Genomic DNA, 21939 nt, shown 5'->3' on the forward strand with positions numbered 1-21939 from the left:
ATTTCCTATTTAGCTCTATATAATGGTATTAAAATAAATACAAATGTATAGTTTATTTTGTATATTGCTAACATGTAAGCTCCCTGAAGACAGGGTTTATATATATATATATGTCTCCTAAGTGCCTAGCACAGTGCTTAGCTCACAGAAACAAGCTCAATAAATATATGTTGTATGTATATTTATGTGGGCTTTCCACGATTTAGGTACATCCATTTTCCTTAAGCTCTTTGTGTGTGAAGAGTGCATCAAGGATTATTTCAGAGACTTGCCTCCCTGCTTTTTCTTTCTTCCTCTGTCCCTGTTTACCTCTGTAGAATCAGAGACCGAAGGATGCCCTTTCTCTTTACTCCTCCATTGCTTGCAATTACAGTGTCCCTAAGTTGACTTTGCCCCAGGCACCCTTGTAGTTGGAAATGACTAGATAGGGGTTGGATGAATGGCAAGAGGAAGGAGTGATCGCATCTTGCAGTTCTGATAATAAGGAGAACACTGTGAGGAAATGCTCGCCAATCATCTAGAGAAGAACAACCAGATCCAACCTGGTCAGTGTAACCACATCTCATCATCAGACTCAGGAAATGACGGGCAGACACTTCTTAGAGAATAGAAATTTCAGGTTAGGGGATTAATCTGAGCTGTCCTGAAGTCTAAAGGTAGTCCAATTTTGAACGCCGTTTATATTCTGTGAATAGCCTTTGGTTTTTCATTTTAATGACTCTGTGTGTGTGTGTGTGTGTGTGTGTGTGTGTGTGTGTGTGTGTGTGTGTAAAAAGCAAGTGGCCCTGAAAGTGTTCACCCATTTTTCTCTTCATTGAGCACCTCAGTCCCCAACTTTCCATCATTCCGTTCAGATCTTCTGGCGCTCCGCGAGCTCTTTTTCCTTGTCTCCAGCCACTAATTTGCCTCTGGTTCCCACTGCTAGGACCTGTAAATGATTACTCCTGACACGAATAGATCCTTGCTCTCTTGACCCTTGAGTTGGGTGAAGGGACATCTCTTCTCAGCACCAAAATTAAACCTGCAAGGGCAGTTTTAGGAACATTGTTATAAATGGTGTTTTCTTTCAGTTCTTCAAGTACTGCAGGATAAGCCCATGAGTGAATTGTTTCTAGGTTGTAAAATCTATTCCAGGCCAAAAGAGATAGGCTAAGACTTTCATTTTTGGAACTGCTCATGCCTGTTCTTAAGTTAGAAACTGCTGGTTTGACCTAACACCTATTCCTGCTGGTCTGTGAGATACATGATACCTTTTCCTCTTTCATAATTTATTGCTTCAACAGCAGACTTTTGTTAGAGCCCTGCTGTTAAGGGACAAAGAAAACACCCACTTTGTTGAACATTTATGTTTAAAGTGAGTGCATTGCACTAAATCACTGTGTGCCCATGGGAACATCTCTAACCCAAATTATAACCATATCTGTGATGGAATCAGGCCCTGATTTTTTTTGGTAATATTTTTTTGAGTGTGTTGATTCCTGTGGAATTCACAAATGTTCATTATTATTTTTTTTTTCCCCAGTGCCTGAACAAACTAGTTTTAAGGTAGGTTTCCTTCTGTGGACTTCCACAGTGCATCAGACTGTATCATGGTACCCTGTACACAACTTTGTTACTGCTTTTTAAATTATCTCTCTTTTCTGCCAGTCATTAAAATCTCTATAATGGCACTTTCAAAATATATTTTGAATGAATGAATGAACAAATCAAGAGTCTAATTACATTGACTTTTACTGAGCAGGTCAAGCTTTGGCCTACTCCTGTATCCCAGCTTGGGGTTCCTCCACAGTGATTGTACACCATCCAACTGATAAATATCTCTCCTTCAAAAAATGACATAATAATTAGTCATCGATTTTGGATAGCCCCTGTAAATAGCAAAGAATAAAAGCAAGTCTGTATATAGGTTTAAAGTTCCATCACTGGTGGTCAGTGCCTTTAATTTGTCTTAGGTATGCTTTAGTTCTTAATTTTGCTTGTTTTAAATCACAAAATTCTCTTAGAGAATGAGGAAATATTTGAAAGAGATTTGACTATGGTCCCAGAAAATATATATAGACCTACCTGAATAATATTTGTTTTTGTGGGGAGAAAAGGAGTGGGGAAAAGGGAAAAGTTTCATTTTTTAAAAAATTTAACTCACCTTTGCACCATGGAGGCAGCTTTGTGAAATATTAAGGGCATGGGTTTTGGCATTAAACAGACTTGGATTCAGATCTCCCATTTATTGGTCCTGCACTTGGTCAAGTTGCTTAATCCTTGTTCTTCATCTGCAGAATTGGGCTCTGATATCACCTAGTGTTGTAGCAAGGATCAAATAAAGTTCCTGGAAACTTGATATAATTGTATAATAAAAAGCTAAAGAGTTTGTTAGCTGTTAATTTCATTCCGTTTCTAACAGCTCACAGCTCTCTTGTGTGAGGATATTGCTTACACTCACTGGTAAACATTTCCATTAAGAGAAGTAGTTCTTGAGCACAAGAATAACTCAGGGAAACCCCTTTATAAGTTATATTAATCAGAGTCTCCAGAGAAACTGAACCGCTAGAGTGTGTGTGTGTGTGTGTGTGTGTGTGTGTGTGTGTATAGTAAAGAGATTTATTGTAAGTCATTGATTTATGAAATTATGAAGGTTGAAAAGTCTCATGATCTGCCCTCTGCAAGCTGGAGACCCAGGAAGGATGGTGGTGTAAATTCCAGTCTGAGTCTGTAAGCCTGAGAACCAGGATTACTGAGGGCAGATCAGTGTCCCAGCTGAGACAGAGAGAAAGAAATCTTCCTATTCTCTTTTTTGTTCTCTTCAGACCCTCAACAGATTGGATGATGCCCACCTACAATGGGAAAGACAATATGCTTTACTCCATCTGCTGAATACAATGCTAATCTTCCTGAAACATCCCCACAGACATACTCAGAAATAATGTTTAACTAGTGTTCTGGGTATCCTATGATCCAATGAAATAGACACATAAAATTAACTATCACACCAAGTATATTGGTTATGGTGCATTTCTTGGTGAAGTTGACTTGGCATTGGAGGCTGTAGTTTACCCACCTTTGAAGCAAATCCAAGATGTTTATATATTGGGATGGGCATGCATAAATACAGAAAGAGAGAAGAGAAATTTGTTGATACAGAAAATGGAAAAGCACTGGGTATATGAGCAGGAGAGAGAGGGCAATTATAAATGCTTAAACTAAGAACAGGTACATATTCCCAGTGGACTAATATGGGAAAAGACATGGAAAGACATGTGACTTGAAGCCTGGCAGCTCTGAATTTGAGTCTCATCTTAAGACTTCCCAGCTGTGTTATCATGGGCAAGTTGTTTAATTTCTATCTCTGATGTTTTCATATCTCTAAAGTAAAAAGAGTAATAATATTTGAAATTGCTAATTTTAATTATGAAAAGAAATAATATGGAAAACACACATCGAGTGTTAATTCTCTTTCTTACTTCCTCTTAAGTGCTATTTTTTAACTAGGAAAGTATATTCACACCTATTATTATTGTATGACATGTAGAGGAAAATATAGCCGTAATTATATATTCAGAAGACAGGTATAAAGTGAATTATGCATATATTAATATACAATGTAGTCTGTGTATCCCAGATTCAACAAAATTAGCTATGTAGATTTGAGTAGCCATTCTGATTTTGGGGCTCCTTATTTGTAAAATGGGGATTATACATTTATAGGTTTATTGAGAGAATTACATAAGATAATAATCGTGAAGCATTTTGTTCAGGACGTGTTACAGAGTAGAAGTGGACTTATATGGGATAAAGGCTTAATTAGATGGCATAGTCCAGACTCTAACTCAGAAGAAGTATCTTCGTAATGAATGCTCCATTTAACTGAGTCTTCATCTATTTTTCAGACATGGTACTATAGTGAGGATACGTTTCTCTTTCTTTAGACCCTAAGCAAAAACTAATTTTAAAATAAAGTTAATAAAAGCTACAACTTGTTCATTTTCCCCCTAATAGGAATTGATGAGGTTTTTAGTAATGTGTTGGAAATATAAAAACAGTTTTTTGATTGGATGCCTACTGCCCCATATTTGATAGGTTAGGATAAAAAATAATCATCTTTATGAAATAGGATGTCATTACTGTACTTTATTCAGTTGTCAAAGTCTAAACAAAATCCAATTTAGAACAAATAAACAGGTCTGTGTCAAAAGAAAGATACCAGAGAGGAGGCCTAACTGTATTTTCTGAAACTGTATTACTTGGCAGTTCTGTGACACTTAGAAGTGATACCCAGTGAAACGGGTTTCAGCTTTGGGGAGCTATGTAATAGAATCCTGTGTGCGCATCTGTCTGGTTCACGTCAGATGATTGTTGTCTTTTTCTCCATCTCCATTTCCATTCTTCTTCATGCAGTGAAAGTATGGAGCGGGGAAACAACTTGCTCATTGCTCAGTGGGATTTAACCTTTTCAAGAAGTGACATCTTTTTATTTTGCTCAGAGTACATACAGTATTAGTTATCATGTATAATAACTTAGCAGTAGTTTAAAATTAGTATCCAATTAAATTATGCTTTTTGTAACACACATATTATTATTCTAATAAATTGAAATTGTGTGTTTTAAGTAAAAAGTTAACTGTTTATATTCGCTTTCTCTCTTAGTGCTTTTCTAGTTTAACTAAAAGAAAAGGAGAGAAGGAAAGTTGAGTTTATGATTTGAGAAAAAAAAATATGAGTAGAGAGAATTCTTTTGCGTGGTCCTCAAATACAAAATCTGTTATCCTAGGGTGACCTGAAAGCCATAGATGTGCCATGTGAGACCAGAAAATTTATATAACTTTGTCTCTGGAATCTCCCATGGAACTCAAATTCAATCACTTATATCTCACTTGTATCTTTTTTCTGAGATTAAAATCCTACCTATTTCTATTTCATGTGATAACGCCTATGAATCTGCTTCTTTCTAGTTATTTGAGGATTGAGAGGATTAACTAAAATGCTTTTATATTAAAAAATGCTACTAATGTCATCACTGTTTTGGGCAAAGAGTGATAACTCTGACCACTCTGATGTCTAGACATTTAATTTAAGAGTTCCAATTTCATGCCCCTATTACACTCTAAAATTGTATAAGTTTAATTGAATATTTTAATTGCAAATTTCATACTTGGCAAATTGTCTCATCTGGTTATCACTCAAAACCAGACAACACATACTTTGTATTCATTCAAATATAATTAATAGAAGTTTTCCTTAAAATTCTCTATAAGAGCCATACTTGATATTACATATTTTAGTTTTTAAAAAAACAAAAGAAAAACTAAACAAAACAATGCATGTGCTTTTATATGTATATATTTTTTAATTTTTAAATTTTATCTTATTTATTTTTTTATACAGTAGCTTCTTATTAGTTATCCATTTTATACATATTAGTGTATATATGTCAATCCCAATCTCCCAATTCATCACACCACCACCCCTCGCCACTTTCCCCCCTTGGTGTCCATACGTTTGTTCTCTACATCTGTGTCTCTATTTCTGCCCTGCAAACCGGTTCATCTGTACCATTTTTCTAGGTTCCACATACATGCATTAATATACGATATTTGTTTTTCTCTTTCTGACCTACTTCACTTTGTATGACAGTCTCTAGATCCATGCACATCTCTACAAATGACCCAATGGAATATTACTCAGCCAAATAAAGGAACGAAATTGGGTCATTTACATGTGCTTTTTTATCAGTAGAGAAAAGGATAAGAAAGTAAGTGGTAAGAAATCCCAAATACCATTAGCTTAAACTAGTTAAAATTGTATTCTCTGTACAGAGAAGTCCAGAGGTGTGTAGTCCCAGGATCATGGGAAATTTTTATAAAGGGCTCAGTTTCCTGGGCTCCTTTCAGTTTGCTCTCTACCATCTTCAGAACAGGGCTTTTCTCTACCATCCTCAGAACTCGGCCTCCACCTATAGTCAGCAGGACAGAGGAAGGGTAAGGGAGAACATGCTCCCTCCTCTTTGAGGACTTTTCCTAGAGGCCCTCTGGCTACTGTGCTTTCATTTCATTGGATAGAATTTAGTCACATGACCAAGACTCCTGTACTGATTGATTCTGGTTCTTTGTATGTATTCAGTGGCTTGTGCATATTAGATACTTAATTTCTAAGCTCTTGTGTCACCCTAAACCTTGGCATTACTGCAGTTGATTCAAGTAGTAGTAATTTATTCATTTTACTTACAGCTTCTGTTTTTAAAAAGGACTTTGAGTTTCATTCCATTTACTGCTGGGATAGTCACTTGAGATTTTTGCCTGATACCTATTTTATCAAGCAAGATTTGGGGGCACTTGTGTGTTATGAGTTTGACATGCTGTTAATTATCACTTCTGTCTGATAATAGAGATTAATGATTTATGTTTCCAAATATACTATTATGAACATAGACTAAAACTAGGCATTAATCTTGGAAAAACAGAAGAAATGCAACTGTAATGCCATTTCACAATTAAATTGTATAAAATCTCATTATTAGAGTCATCAGCTGAATTAGCAAAATCAGTTATTAAATTTGAATTAATGCAAAGTTTGAATATGATGCCAAGCCAATGCCAATTAATTTCAGTTGGGAAATTTCAGAGGCATGACTACTTTAGGAAAACATTGAACATCTAAAACATATAATGTCTTATCTCTGAGGAAAGAAATCTTAGTTTCAGAGTACCTACATGTGTTAAAAGATAATCAAACAAAATAAAGTTCAGAAAAAATGTCTCAAATTAACATGAACATGATGTTTTTGTTAGTATTTGGACCTTAAGGATTATCAATTATTTTGTGAACCATTGCCTGTAAACATTAAGCTATCTGATTTATTTTGATGACTAAGAATTTTTGCCCAGGGAATAACCAAACAACTTATTACTGAAATATTCTCAATAACATAATCTTAATTTTAAGTTGTTTTAGCTTTTCAGTTTCCAGAAGGCTTCTAACATAGATCGTCATTTAATTTCCATGAAGCTTGTCGTTACTGCTACTGGTAGATTAAAATGCTATCCTCTGTAACTTTGAGTTTTCATAAGCATGGCGGCCTGATCTGTCTGAAACTCCATTCCCTGCATACTTGCCTTCCCTACAAACCTCACCTGACCTGTCATCGTGGAAAAGTATCCCTTTTGTGGGTTCCCAGAACACTTTATGCTTCATTTACACTGTATTGTGAGTGTTTGATCATCTGTCTTCACCATGAGATAGTTCATTCAAAAAATATTTACCTATTGTTTGGTAATCTTATTCTCAATGTTTAATATGGTGTAGGAGTGCCACAAATTATGCTTTAATGAAATTGAAAAAAGAAAGAAAGCTACTGTCTTTTAGTATTTCCCTGGTCTTAACAGCTCATGGCTCTGTAAACCACATCCTGTTTCACCCATGTTCTGAGTAAATGTCCGCTTAGTTTACTGCAATTCATATTCTTGAAAACTATACTTTTCTTCTGTTTACTGCAATACATATTCTTGAAAAGTATACTTCTGATGTGCTTTATTAATACCAATATTCGAACATGTCGGATTTCAACGATTTTTAAAGACCTTTGTTTGAACCTGAGGCAAAAGGTAGCTCTACTTGAGGATTTGTATGTTTTGACAGTTCTGTATTGAGGGCAACCTTCTACAAAGAGCCACTGACATTTTGTTTGTATGTACTGACAGCAGTGGGGAAGGGCATGCTTTTTAAAATAATTTAGAAAATTTATTTTTTTGCCTTTTTAAATGAAAAGTCAGTAGAAATGATGATAGATTAGATTTTTATTGAAAAAAAAATTTATTCCCTGTAGTTTGCTTTTTTACATTCTGTATTCTCTACATAGTTCATGTATGTGGTTAGCAAGGACATGAGGACCTTATGTTCTGAACAGATATGTTGCAGTTAGTATGTATGAAATGCTAAATGTGGTTTCTTAACCTCAGCACTATTGACATTGGGAGCCAGATAAATCTTTGCTTTGGGGGGCTGTCTTGTGTGTTCCAACACGTTTACATATTTAATGGCATACCTGGCCTGTACCCACTAGATGCCAATAGCATCCATCCACTTGTGACAACCATAAACGTCTCCAGACATTGCCCAGTATCCCCTGGGAGACAAAGTCACCCCTGGTTGAGAAACATTGTACTAAAAAATGCTCCCCTTCTGTCTCTGTCAATATTTAGAATCAGCTAGGGATTTGTATGCCTATTTACACTTAATGTTTGCATTTAACTCTGTCCAATCCACTGTTACCATGGGTTTGACTGGTTTTCATTTATCAAGTATCTGGAGTATTGTGATTTTTATTTTTAATGGTATTTTAGAGAAAGGGTTGTTAGGGGAGATTGGGGTAAAGATGGGCAAAACTTTTGCAAGAAAAAGAAATTCTACACACTTGATGGTAATTCCTAGAAAATGGTCAAAATCAGGTTAAAAAAAAAAAAAGCTGAAAGGATTTAAGGGAGGGCATTTTGTTGTTTTTTTCTTGAAGTAAAGTGGTCTTCTGGAATTTAAGTGTTACAGTGAATAGTACTTTTTGTATCCAGATGTGTTTTCTTCCTTTGACTGTAACAAGTATTTATTCTTTCTGTTTCTCCAATTTGTATTCTTCACTGGCTGCTTAATTTCAGTGACTGTGGTTCTGAAAGATAAATCACTGGGGGAGAAATATGAGAAGTAAAAGATTTGAATCTATTGAAATACACTATAATATATCCACCTACACACAGATACATAAAAGTGACCCAACCATTTATTATTTAGAGATCAATAACATTTTTTCAATTTCTCCCCCAAAAGACACTTTGAATTCACATTAATCTATAGCATGGGCAAGTTTCCTTAATTGTAAAGCAACTTCACATAATATGAATAACACTATTTCTTATTAGATTCTAGCTTGATGGTGTATTAAAATGTGTTGTTGTTTTTAATATACATAGAAACCAGAAGATTTTATTGACATGATCAGCATGTAAACAAACTGTGTCATCAATTTTAAACAGCTGTGGAAAAGCCTTTGGTATGAATGGTCTATTAAAATACAGATCCTCCTTTACAATCCGATTGCTGGGCTTGAACTGTGGCACACTTCTTGCTAGTTGTGTGTCCTCTGGTATGTTGCAGAACTTTTACTTGCCCCAGATTCATCATCTATAAAATGAGACTTGTAATAGTAACCTACCTCATAAGATTATTGATGAGTAATAAGTTAATATATGTAAATTAAGTTAATATATGTAACGCTGTAAGTGCCAAATAGGTTTAGCTGTTGTTGTTCTTATTATTATTACAACCACAACTATTACAATGTGAAGGGTTTCTATCCTTCTATCCAGTCTTCAGTAAAATAAAGAATGGGTTCTATAAATGTGGAGAACAGCAGTAATAGAAGCTTCGTTGTTACAGTGCTAGAATTGACCCAAATTCATCCTGAATGAATTTGGCGTTTGGATTCCTTTTCAGAGCGTTAATTCAAATTCATATTATCCAAAATCTGAAGAATTTTAGAGCAAAAGGAAACATAACCTAGTACATATGCATCTAGACTTGAATTATCTTCTCTCTCCTCTTCTTTTTTTCTTTTAGAAAGAGCATGGGATTTAGTATCAGAGAAACTGTGTTCCAGTCCTGGCTTTGTCTCTTGTTAACCATAAAACCTAGGGTTAGTTGGTAAATTCTCCGTGGACCTCGCTTTCTTCCTGTGTGACATGGGGCTGATGATGACACTCTTTACTGCTGGTAACTGCTGCTTACTTTCAAGCCTCTGCCCAGTGGCACTTGCACTCCGTGAACCTTCCTTTGTCCATTCCTGAGCTAGAGCGGTGTTGCTCCTCTGTGCCCTATCATAGTAATTTTCCACACCATTTATTTTCTTATTTGTCTCCCTCAATAGATCATGCATCCACAGGAGAGTGCATCTGTCTTGTTCACATTTGCAGTGTGCATACTAGAGCATAGTTGATGCTCAATTAAATCGTTAGCCATGAGAAATTGGTCACAATAGCCGTCTAACTTGGACTCACTCCGTTGCTAACTTTATTCAGATGATACAGAGGATGATGCTCTCTAATTCAAAGAGCCACTTTATATATGATCCTGGAGACTTAGCTGCTCCATCCCTCTGTGTGACTAGTTTCTTCCAAAGAATGAGGCAGGCTGGACAGGATTGTCTAGGTGTGGTTATCATGCTGTATTTTATGAGGTAGAAAATGACAGGACTGTAATACATCAGTATTGGGGAGCCCATGAGGCTGAATACATCATTTTCCAGGTTTATGGGCTTTAGGTACGGTTTCAAAGATATGCATTCATCTCCTCATGTTCTTTTTGTCTAGCCTAACAGCATATTTGTCCTTTAGAAATGTAATTATGTGCAGACTAATTAGTGGGCGATTGCAGTTATTTAGGTGACAGGAAAGGTAAAAAGGGCTCTGCCAGATCTGTAAAAGTGAACCTTGAGGGGCCAGAGTAAAAAGCCTTAGAAAATAAAATAAGAATTGGTAGGTTTTGGAAACTTTTTAAACCTGGGATTTTGAGGGTAAGTGAAAAGTCACGAGTGATAACCAGGTTTCTGATTTTAGCAACTGATGTAAAGGATGGTTCTAATTGTTGAGGAAAGATTTTTTTCTTCTTTTATCTCTTTCATTTATCACTTTATTTTTGAGTGGGAAATATTGCTTTCAATTTTTGGATGTGTTGGTTTTGAAATTCCAGCTAATAAGCACCTAGATTGATGTGGTTGAGTAAGCCGTTGAATTTTCAACAGATCTGGATGTCGGGAGAGAGATCGCTAATTTAGAATTGAGAACAGTCAGCATATGAGCTGCATGTATGCATGTTGTCATGCAGAGACAGTACTTACCAAGAAAAGGAGAAAAAGACAAAGTCCTGGGAAATACCAACTTCTTTTAAATGAATATATGAATAAAGATACACTTTTCTTCATTCTTGGAAGGATAGTCTCAGGGATAGAGAATAAGGAAGACTGGTTTTCCAGAAGCCGAGGGAAACACAAGAGTTTCAGGAAGGAAAATGGGTTTAATAGTCACAGATGCTACAGTTGAGTAGGTGATTCATATAAGCAAACTATTTTGGGAGTTTGATAATTAGTGGAAATTCGATTATGACATTGCAGCAGAATTCTGGGAAAGAGCCTAAACTGGATTTAGGGGTAAATGGGATTTGAGTCATTGGACATGTGCACCACAGACTATTCTTAAAGGAAATCTGACTTTGAGGGGAAGAACGACAGTAAGAGGTAGTTAAGAGGTGGATGCAGGAATGATAAGGTGGTAGGGTTTTATCTTCCTCTCTATGCTAAGAGGCACACAAACATTTTTGTAGTCTTAAGGGAAAGGAAATTGCAATGGGGAAAAAGATTGAAGATATTGGATAAAAAGGGGCTCGTGGAAGGACTTTAGTTCCTAAGGAAAGTAGAAAGACTCGGATTAAGATGGATTTCTTCTCTGATGACATTGGCCTTGTATCAAAGAAGAAACGCCTCTTTATCTGAACCTCAAAGGAAAGTGACAAAGACAATTAAGGTTGTAGATATGTTTCTGAAATGAGATAATGTGTATGAGCTTAGCTAACTGGAAAGCATTTTGTCAAAATTATTTTTATAAAGAATATTATTCCTTTTTGGAAGGTATGTGAGTGTTCTTTCTCTTTATCAGTTTTACTTGCTTGTAAAGACAACTGAACTTTTTCACAGACTCTTGAATACCGCAGGAAGCTTTGTTTTTCCTTGTTCCTAGCAACTGAAAAGCACACTTAACAGCAAAGCACATCAATTTCATTATCAAATTGTTGCTCTAAATTTTCTACAGATATGTACATTTCTGTGTATATGTAACTGTTAATGTGGTTTGGAACAGTTTCATTTATTCAAATGGCTCTTTTAACAAATAATAGAAATAATTAGGTTAATATATGCTAATGACACAAGTGAGCAAACTTTAATTTCAAAATGATTTACTTCATTATTTTTCAATCATGCCCATTAAGTAAAAAGCTGAGTACTTAAAAATACTCTACAAAATGATAAGTTTTTATCAGTGGCCTTCTCATTTTGCAAACCTCCATTTTACCGCCTTTTGGAGGCCTCAGGAGCTGGCAAATGGAATCTGCAATTTGAGGTTCATGACAGTAGTACTCGGGTCCAAGACAGGTGCCAAATGTCTGTAAGACACTTGATGATTATATGAGAATAGGGATAGGCCAGAAAGCCCTCTGTGAGAACTTTCAGAACTTAGTCCAGTTCCTTGACACTGTATTTTCACAGACATGATTATAATTGATTCTCACTTGTCGTGAGGGCAGGGCCTGGAAATGCTGGGATAATCCATGTGGCCACGCACTGCCAGAGGAGCCTCCTAGGGAGGCCCAGAGTCCGAGGGTCTGTAGACAAAAGCATGTCTCACAACAGTGAACTGAAATTCGCCCAGTGTTCTGACATTTAAGCTTATTTGACCAAATCCAAATAATAAGGAAATAACAATGTGGTTGGTCTTCAGTCTTTCATGGAATCTGATAAGATTCTGACTCTATACTATTGATCCAGATTACCTTTTGCCTTTCAAGCAGTCATGGGCCAATATTTCCCAAGCAATATGGCCAGCGGGAGAGGCGTCTCAGGTTTAAATGTATATATGTATATCAGGGCCTTAGACAGGTTTCCTTTCTGAAGTGATGAAAAACTGCATGCTCCAAGGAGAAATCCAGGTGCTTTGTAATTCTAGTGGGAGAGAAAAGATTGCTGGAAAGGGGAAATTTCAGTAGGGGGTAAAGAGCTTTTTGAAATTACTTCTTAATACTTTCTAATGTAACGTAAATGCAGCTGATCCCTCTCTAGTATTTTCTCTCCTGAGTAATCATTTCCTTCTATTTAGAATTTATTTTTATAGTACCTCGTCATTTTTATGGCCCCATTAACCATTTTTATTTTTGAAATATAAAATGAAAATTTGATTTTATGTATAGTAATACAGTCTTGTCTCCAAATTTCTATTTTGCTCATGCAGAGGGTTACTTCTACAAGAGAACAGCAGGTTTGCAGAAGCACTACATTATTATAAATTGGCAATCGGGAGCAGGCCTACGCTGGCTTGTAAGTAACATTCAAGTCCTTTTAAAATATCCCTCCCTCCCCCCCTCCCTTCGTGAAAATGGTGATTTAAAGCCTCACAGATTAAAAAACATGGTAACTCTATTTCTGAATACTTGCCAATCAAATTATGAGACTTTAACAATTACATCTCTCTCAATTTTAATATTTTGGTGCCTGTTTATCATGTTAATATATTAAGATAAATATAACTTTTATTCATCTAGATATTAAGCTCAAAATATTCTGACTCCTTGAAGGCAGAGACTCTTATACTTTTTTTTTTCAGTGATACCTGTACTTCTTACTACATTGTTGTTCTTTTGTATATTTGTTCCCTGGGTATTTATTTCTTGGTTTTCTTTTAAAATCAGAGATAATGCATAGAAACAAAACGGAAGTAAAGATAACTTGTTTCCATAGTATACGTCATCTTCTCAACATTTGTATTTCCACTTGTCTCCCCTCAGCTGCATATTTAAACACCGGGATTATTCTAATGAACCAAGGAAAGACGGAAGAAGCTCGACGCACGTTCCTGAAGTGTTCTGAGATCCCTGACGAAAACCTAAAGGACCCTCATGCCCATAAGAGCTCGGTCACCAGCTGTCTGTACAACCTGGGGAAACTCTATCATGAGCAGGGACACTATGAGGTCAGGCCAAAACCTCTGCCTTATTCCTCCCCCTTGTTCTGATCTAGTCTCAATGTTTTCTACCTACGATCTCATTGTAGGGACACTGATCATTTAAGAAGCTCATAAGTGTTTTTATTAAAAGAGTTTTATGGTGAAATTCTTTTGGAAAAAAACTCTGCTCAAGCAAAACTTAATGGATTTCTTCACTGTGAATTTCTCAGCGTAATTATGACTCCTCAGGAAAAGGAAATAACATGCATTGCAGCTCAAGCTTGTTTGCTCACCATCTCTTTGGTTTTACAATTCAAGACACATTATTATTTTATCTATATCCATTTTTGATGTTAAAAAATACATTTTTGTACTCTGCGTATTGAGTAAATGATTTGATATAAATCCTACTCGTTTCTTTTCATTCTTTTTAAAACAATAACCCAGTGAAAACTAATTTTATTGTGTTTTTAAATTGGGGAGAGGGGAAAGGTGACGGAGACAGGGTCTTGTATGGGAAGTTGGGAGGTTGACCCAGTCCTGTGTTCCCTGTCTCTCTCACGAAGCCTGCCTGCATGGGTTTCTTCTCTCCCATTCAGTATGGCTCCTCCCTCCTCAAATGACACCCACACACACTCTTACACGATGTATTAAGACTGCAACGTGAGGGTGAAAATAGAATTTTAAAAATAAATGCATTTAATGATCTCAGTAGGTCTCAGTAGCTAGAAGATTCGTTAGTTGATATTTTATTTAGATCCTACTTGATCGCCTGACTTGAAGTACCTACAGATTTTAGATGACTGTGGGTGACTTCTGGTTATTTTACTGCATAATCTATGGGAACTAAAAAATTTATATTGAGAGAACAATGGTAACATTTGACTCCTTGTTAAACTGATTTTTATATGACCTTCTTCACGGACTGGGTTGAATATTTTTATTCATGAAATGGAGGCAGTATGATATCAAAGGACGGCTTAATTATTTTCCTCTAAATACCATTTAGAAAGAGCAATGGAAGATTTTAATTTTGGAAGGATGTTGTTATTTTATTTTCAGTGACTAGCCCTGTACTTTAGCTCTTTTTCTGTTTCTTAAATTAGGATGCACTTAGTGTATACAAGGAAGCAATTCAGAAAATGCCAAGGCAGTTTGCCCCACAGAGCTTGTACAACATGATGGGTAAGTAAAATAGTGATATTTTAATTGATATTTCAGGGACCTATGGAAAAATTGAAACCTGTAATTCTGTTAAATGGAATTCTAATAAATCATATTTTGTTAATCTTCACTAAAAAAACCCTGTTCACAATTGAGTGTCACATTCAAATTTTTACAAAGCATACTTCTTCTAAGAGAAATAAATGTGTTAACATAGTGATTTTCAACAATTGGCTGGATCCCAGAGTTGTCCAGAAGGGGCTCAAAAACTGAAGTGGGTTTTGAGTGTTAGCTAGACCCTAGAGATTGAAAATGATGAATAAAGTACATGTAGATTTTAATGAATTTATGAAATTTGTGATAATTTTTGACATGTTATTTTCTTAATCATAATGTCCTCCTCAAAAATAAACATTGCTATGATGTAGAGATTCATGGTTTTGATGCTTATAAAAAAATGTGAGCAACTGAGCCAACTTGTATGGTTTTCGCTGATAAAGGCTTGGATCTCAAGAGGTTTTTTTCAGGGTATTATTTTAGAGTAAAAACAATACTGTGAAGAGTGTAAATACCCTACTACAATTATTCCTTTTTCTACATTGAATGATTAGCTTAATTTTCTTATTAATCAGAAAGTATGTACGCTAGGGCATTGATTTTTCTAGGTACAAGAGGTCAAGAACTAGAATTCCTAGTAAAATAATCTGCCTATTACCTGCAATTGATCTGTGGCAGCCTGATAGGAAATTGTTACCACAGCTATTTGATGGTGGACACACCTGAAAATTGCCTATTTAGTATGTGATTCTTGAAAAGAATCCCTAAAGTTTAAGATGTTCTGCTGATTGATTAACTCTGCTGTTTCCAGATACAAATCAAATATTTCTTTTTCTCCGAACAACAAATCGCAAACTCAGATTTTCCTTTTTCATTAAACTTGGTTAACTTGCTTAGTTTTTCTAGGCCTTCCTCATGCATATAAACTAAATGTGACTACATGATCGCTGGGATTATTTTATGCTTTTATATTCTGTGATTTGAGACATTTGATAGTAGCTGTATGGCTCTGAGTACACATATAAAATCCCAAGTCCTCCCAAACTAGAAAATATATGCCTGGCAAGGACACTCACTTCTACTTTTTTTTAAATAACAGAAAATTTAGAAATAGTTTAGAGCTAGAACAAGGCACAGGTCAGTAAATAGAAAAAAAAAAAAAAGATTTGGGAGAGGTTTATATATTCATTCCTTGTCTCTGGGAATCCTGACGTTTAGCCTGGACAGCAGTAGGGTGATTTAACGCTCGTGTTAAAGAGGACACTGGAGTAGTTTTAGTTGCTATTTCTTTTTCTCTTTGGTTTAATTACTGAAAGGTAAAATCTAACTTCCTTAAATGTACTTTTGTCTTTACCCTCTTATGAATTAAAACTGCGCCTTTCGCTGTCTAACATTTTACCATCAATCTATCCACTCAGGTGAAATGTACATGTCCATAAAGTGTGTACCTAGATTTATCAGTTGAATTAACCTTCTGTGTTAGTGCTGGATGGTTATTCATTTCAAAATGAATATTGAAAGAACTGTGTTCTCTAGTTTTGTCTGAGCAGGCACAGTGGTTTTAGTTTATAATTTTATTTTTAACGCTAATGCTTGGGAAGGACTTTTTCCCAATTTTCCTCAGTTATCAGAGAAGACATCTTTCTTTAAATTAGGAAAGGACTCAGATCCATGGCAGCAGACTGCATATGGCATCCTTATTGTTTATAGGAAGTGTGGTATTCACTATAGTTAATGATTTGAGAAAATTCATTCAATTATTTTAAGTAAATACATTTGATTGAAAATTCAGCTGGTGCCTTGAGATCTGTGTCTCATGTGGTTACACAGATGCTGAGCACACACAGGCAGCAAAAGATAAGTGTATCCCTGGGGTGATTGCTTAGTCCTTTGTCTTATTTTCCATTATAGAAGGAGGGAGCTGCTTTGCCCAGACTCTGCAAAGCCCTCTAACAATTTGCAAAGGGAGAATCCCAATATAATTTATAATTCCAGATTTCTGCCATAATTATAGTGGCTGCCTTCTGTTTAATTTTATGTGACGGTCTGTCAGCTGACTAGGTTTTGTAGTTTCAGTTGTTCATGAAACTGTAATTTTCTTCAAGAATGAGTTCACCTTCTAATCAAATGGGTGAAATCCTCTGAGTGTTGGCTTTAACTCCTAATACATTTTGATTAGCCTCCATTTGACAAGAAAAGAAAAATGGCCCAGGAGATAAGCTGCCCTATCAGTTCATCATTTTCATTAGTCTGTCAACATGTGCTGACGATCCTATCAAGTTTATCAACAGCCTTGAATGTGTTTTCTAATTCTCACATTTGCATATTATTGGTGCCCTTTAGGGATCAGTGGTGGATTATAACGTCTGGCCAGATTTAGCCTGCAAGTATTCATTTTTCTCACGGCTCATTCATTTACCCCTTCAAGACCACTACCCCCAAGCACTTGCATGTATATCTGCAAACATTATTTATTTTCTTTTATTTGGAAGTTAGGAGACATAAAGGAATAGGTATGAAAAAATACAATTATATTTGAATGTTATTATTACTTTAATAACTCAATTCATTGCAGCTGCTTAAAAAAACAAACAACAACAAAAAACCAACACTCCAGCCCTTTGCATTTTCCCTTCCCTTGAACATTTTATGAAAAAATATCACTCTATTGCTGCATGCCAGTAGTTGACTTACCCTGAACATCGAATGAGCCTATTTTTCGCATTTGTGTATTAATAGAAAATAACAAGTTTGATTATCGATTATTACTTGCTTCCCAACTTAAATTTTTCTATATTTTATCATAAGACTTAGTTTTTATTGTGATAATTTATAAGTAAACTTAAAAGTCTATTTAAAAATACATTCTCATTATTCTCTTTGATTTCATAGGATCAAGGTGATTGAGTAACAATAATTGAGGAGTATCGTCCCATCCAAAATTAAGTGAATTTACGAGCATGTACGAATCATATTTTAAAAGACACTATATATGACTTTTATAAACAAAAATTAAAGTTTCACCTAGGTGGCAGTTATAATTATTAAGGTATGAAAATACATGAAATGTTAAGAGGCCAAATCACACAATAACTGTTAAAATTGCTCCTAGCCAGTTGTGGACCTCAGTTTCCTCTTGAGAGAATGGGTTGGATTCAGTGGAGATTCAGTATAGTCTGAAGTCAGATAGCCCAGGTTCAAATTATGGCTCTGACGCTTAACACCTGAGTGACGTTGGGTAAATTACTTAACTGAAGCCTCAGTTTCCCCATCCATAATGTGCTTGTAATGGTAGTGTCAGTTTGAGGATTGAGTGAGATAATGAAGGTAAAGCACGTTGGACCAAATGCCCAACCTAGTAAGTGTTTCGTAACATTTACCTTCCATTGTAATCATTATCCTTTCTGTAGGCTTTAAACTCCAGAAGTCACTCCTTGTATTCTCTCTGGCAGTTCTTTCTGTATTTACCAATATAAATCTGATTTCCCTATAGATACAGTTTTGACGTACTGATGGCCTTGGAGTCACCAACGGGATTCTGTTTGGTTCTGTCCTGTCTAGAATTGCTGCGTTTTTTCTCGAAGTCCATTTCCCCTTATCTCTCAACAACCACAGTCAAAATCCATCTTTTATCATTAACTGCATTAACCAAAAGTGAAACAGCATACTTAGTTAATGCCCAATTAATTTAATTCCATTAATAGAGTATTCCCTTTAAATTGAAATTGTCATATTTATGTTAGAGTTTCTTCTCCTTTTCCCGTCATGACATATTTTTCCCCTAGACTTCATCAAAATTATTCTTTATTCTGATACCTATTGTAGACCTTTATTGAATCTCAATTTCTCCTCTTTTCTTCTCAAATTGTAAGTGCTTTTTAGAATCATAGAATGTTAGAGATGGAAGATTCATATCTTTAAAATCCTCCTAACATAATCTTTTATTTTACAAGCTAGAAATTAACACTCAAAAGAGTTAGGTTGATCTGAGCCTGAACCAAGATGGCGGAGTAGAAGGACGTGCTCTCACTCCCTCTTGCGAGAACACCAGAATCACAACTAGCTGCTGGACAGTCATCGACAGGAAGACACTGGAACTCACCAGAAAAGATACCCCACATCCAAAGACAAAGGAGAAGCCACAATGAGACGGTAGGAGGGGCACAATCACAGCAAAATCAAATCCCATAACTGCTGGGTGGGTGACTCACAGACTGGAGAACACTTATACCACAGAAGTCCACCCACTGGAGTGAAGGTTCTGAGCCGCACATCAGGCTTCCCAGCCTGGGGGTCCAGCAACGGGAGGAAGAATTCCTAGAGAATCAGACTTTGAATGCTAGTGGGATTTGATTGCGGGACTTTAACAGGACTGGGGGAAACGGAGACTCCACTCTTGGAGGGCACACACAAAGTAGTGTGTGCATCAGGACCCAAGGGAAGGAGCAGTGACCCCATAGGAGACTGAACCAGACCTACCTGCTAGTGTTGGAGGGTCTCCTGCGGAGGCAGGGTGTGGCTGTGGCTCACCATGGGGACAAGGACACTGGCAGCAGAAGTTCTGGGAAGTACTCCTTGGCATGAGCCCTCCCAGAGTCTGCCATTAACCCCACCAGAGAGCCCAGGTAGGCTCCAGTGTTGGGTTGCCTCAGGCCAAACAACCAACAGGGAGGGAACCCAGCCCCACCCTTCAGCAGTCAAGTGGATTAAAGTCTTACTGAGCTCTGCCCACCAGAGCAACAGTCAGCTCTACCCACCACCAGTCCTTCCCATCAGGAAACCTTCACAAGCCTCTTAGATAGCCTCATCCACCAGAGGACAGATAGCAGAAGCAAGAAGAACTACAGTCCTGCAGCCTGTGGAACAAAAACCACATTCACAGAAAGATAGACAAGATGAAAAGGCAGAGGGCTATGTACCAGATGAAGGAACAAGATAAAACCCCAGAAAAACAACTAACTGAAGTGGAGATAGGCAACCTTCCAGAAAAAGAATTCAGAATAATGATAGTGAAGATGATCCAGGACCTCCAAAAAACAATGGAGGCAAAGATCGAGAAGATACAAGAAATGTTTAACAAAGACCTAGAAGAATTAAAGAACAAACAAACAGAGATGAACAATACAATAACTGAAATGAGAACTACACTAGAAGGAATCAATAGCAGAATAACTGAGGCAGAATAATGGATATGTAACCTGGAAGACAGAACGGTGGAATTCACAGCTGTGGAACAGAATAAAGATAAAAGAATGAAAAGAAATGAAGACAGCCTAAGAGACCTCTGGGACAACATTAAACGCAACAACATTTGCATTATAGAGGTCCCAGAAGAAGAGAGAGAGAAAGGACCCAAGAAAATATTTGAAGAGATTATAGTCGAAAACTTCCCTAACGTGGGAAAGGAAATAGCCACCCAAGTCCAGGAAACGCAGCGAGTCCCATACAGGATAAACCCATGGAGAAACACGCGAAGAAACACAGGAATCAAATTGGCAAAAATTAAAGACAACGAAAAATTCTTGAAAGCAGCAAGGGAAAAACGACAAATAACATACAAGGGAACTCCCATAAGGTTAACAGCTGATTTCTCAGCAGAAACTCTACAAGCCAGAAGGGAGTGGCATGATATACTTAAAGTGATGAAAGGGAAGAACCTACAACCAAGATTACTCTACCGGCAAGGATCTCATTCAGATTCGATGGAGAAATCAAAAGCTTTACAGACAAGCAAAAGCTAAGAGAATTCAGCACCACCTAACCAGCTCTACAACAAATGCTAAAGGAACTTTACTAAGTGGGAAACACAGGAGAAGAAAAGGACCTACAAAGAGTTAGGTTGATCTGTTTAGGATTACACAGTTTGTGTTAGAACCAGAAGTGTAGTCTACTGATTTAAATTTAAATGCCTTTTGTATTCAGTCCTTCTGTATTGCCAAAATTGGCACGTTCTTCACTATGTCAATATAGCTTATCTTTACCCATTTAAAAGCCAGCATATATATCTATGTGTAGATATAGATATATAGATATATGGATATAGATATCATTCCTCGTCCAAATATATATTAAAAACCTTTTCATCACCTTTCAACACCTACAAAATTGTGGTTTCATTACAGATGCATGAAATGTAGGATATTAAAATTCTTTTAATGTAGGTTAATTTTTAACCACCCTCATTTTTTCTCTTCTTTCTCTGTAATTGTTTATTTCCCTTACTATGTATACTTAAGCATTGCTTTTGAATAATCCTAAGAGATTATGGGAAACTAAAATAGGCTGTAGCTTTCAATTTTATCAGTTTGAGCCCTTCCAATCCCAAAGGTCATTTTAAGCCTATTTACTATTTAATATAAAATTACTTGGCTTTCTCAATGCAAAGTGATTGTTGGGTTTAATTATAATATATAAGCAATTTAGGCCATTTCATCTTGGTAATATATCTTGAGAACAAAAAGCCACGATGTATTCATGGAGTAGGAATCTAGAGTTACAGCCTTGGTGTTGCAGTCTGCAATCACTATGTTTAGAATAACCTCTGTGTGCAAAAAAAAAAAAAAATCTTTAAGTCACAGGTCCTGAGTTGGCGGGTGCGTATAGTGGTGGTAGGATGAAATGGAAATAGTCCATATGGTTTCTGCTCTCATAGAACTTTGTAAGTGATTTCACAGTTGGTCTAGTGCTCTTTAGTATCTTTCCTTAATAAGTAAATGCCTATAAATGAAATGGATAATTGTATTACTCTAACCTCGAGAATATTTTGTTTATAACTTTGTAGGCCTACTGTGTTGACTGGACCAAACAAACCAAAACAAACAAAACAAAAATCTCAAGCTTTTTTTTTTTTTGATGTGACACTAGTGTCACAATTTGCACATATATTTATATATCCTTGTTCTTTAAAAAATATGTGTCTATAGGTAACATGCTTTTATCTTAGGGAGAGGTTACATTCTTCCAGGGGAATTCC

The 21939-nt window shown here is 36.3% G+C and overlaps 1 protein-coding gene across 5 annotated transcripts in view; it reads left to right on the forward strand.

Moving 5' to 3' along the window:
* Positions 1-21939, forward strand: part of TMTC2 (transmembrane and tetratricopeptide repeat containing 2) — an 842237-nt gene that overhangs the window by 246073 nt on the left and 574225 nt on the right. For all 5 annotated transcript variants that reach the window (XR_003791067.1, XR_003791066.1, XR_003791068.1 and 2 more), the window contains 3 exons: positions 13035-13120; positions 13588-13772; positions 14852-14930. Coding sequence is in view for 2 of the 5 variants with exons in the window: in XM_029204988.1 (XP_029060821.1) it covers positions 13035-13120; positions 13588-13772; positions 14852-14930 (350 nt within the window). In the remaining 3 variants the exon portion in view is untranslated. The remainder of the gene's footprint in view (positions 1-13034; positions 13121-13587; positions 13773-14851; positions 14931-21939) is intronic.

Source organism: Monodon monoceros, unplaced genomic scaffold, assembly GCF_005190385.1.
Source record: "Monodon monoceros isolate NGI ecotype Baffin Bay Population unplaced genomic scaffold, NGI_Narwhal_1 Super_Scaffold_6, whole genome shotgun sequence".
In the NCBI taxonomy this organism is placed as follows: Eukaryota; Metazoa; Chordata; class Mammalia; order Artiodactyla; family Monodontidae; genus Monodon; species Monodon monoceros.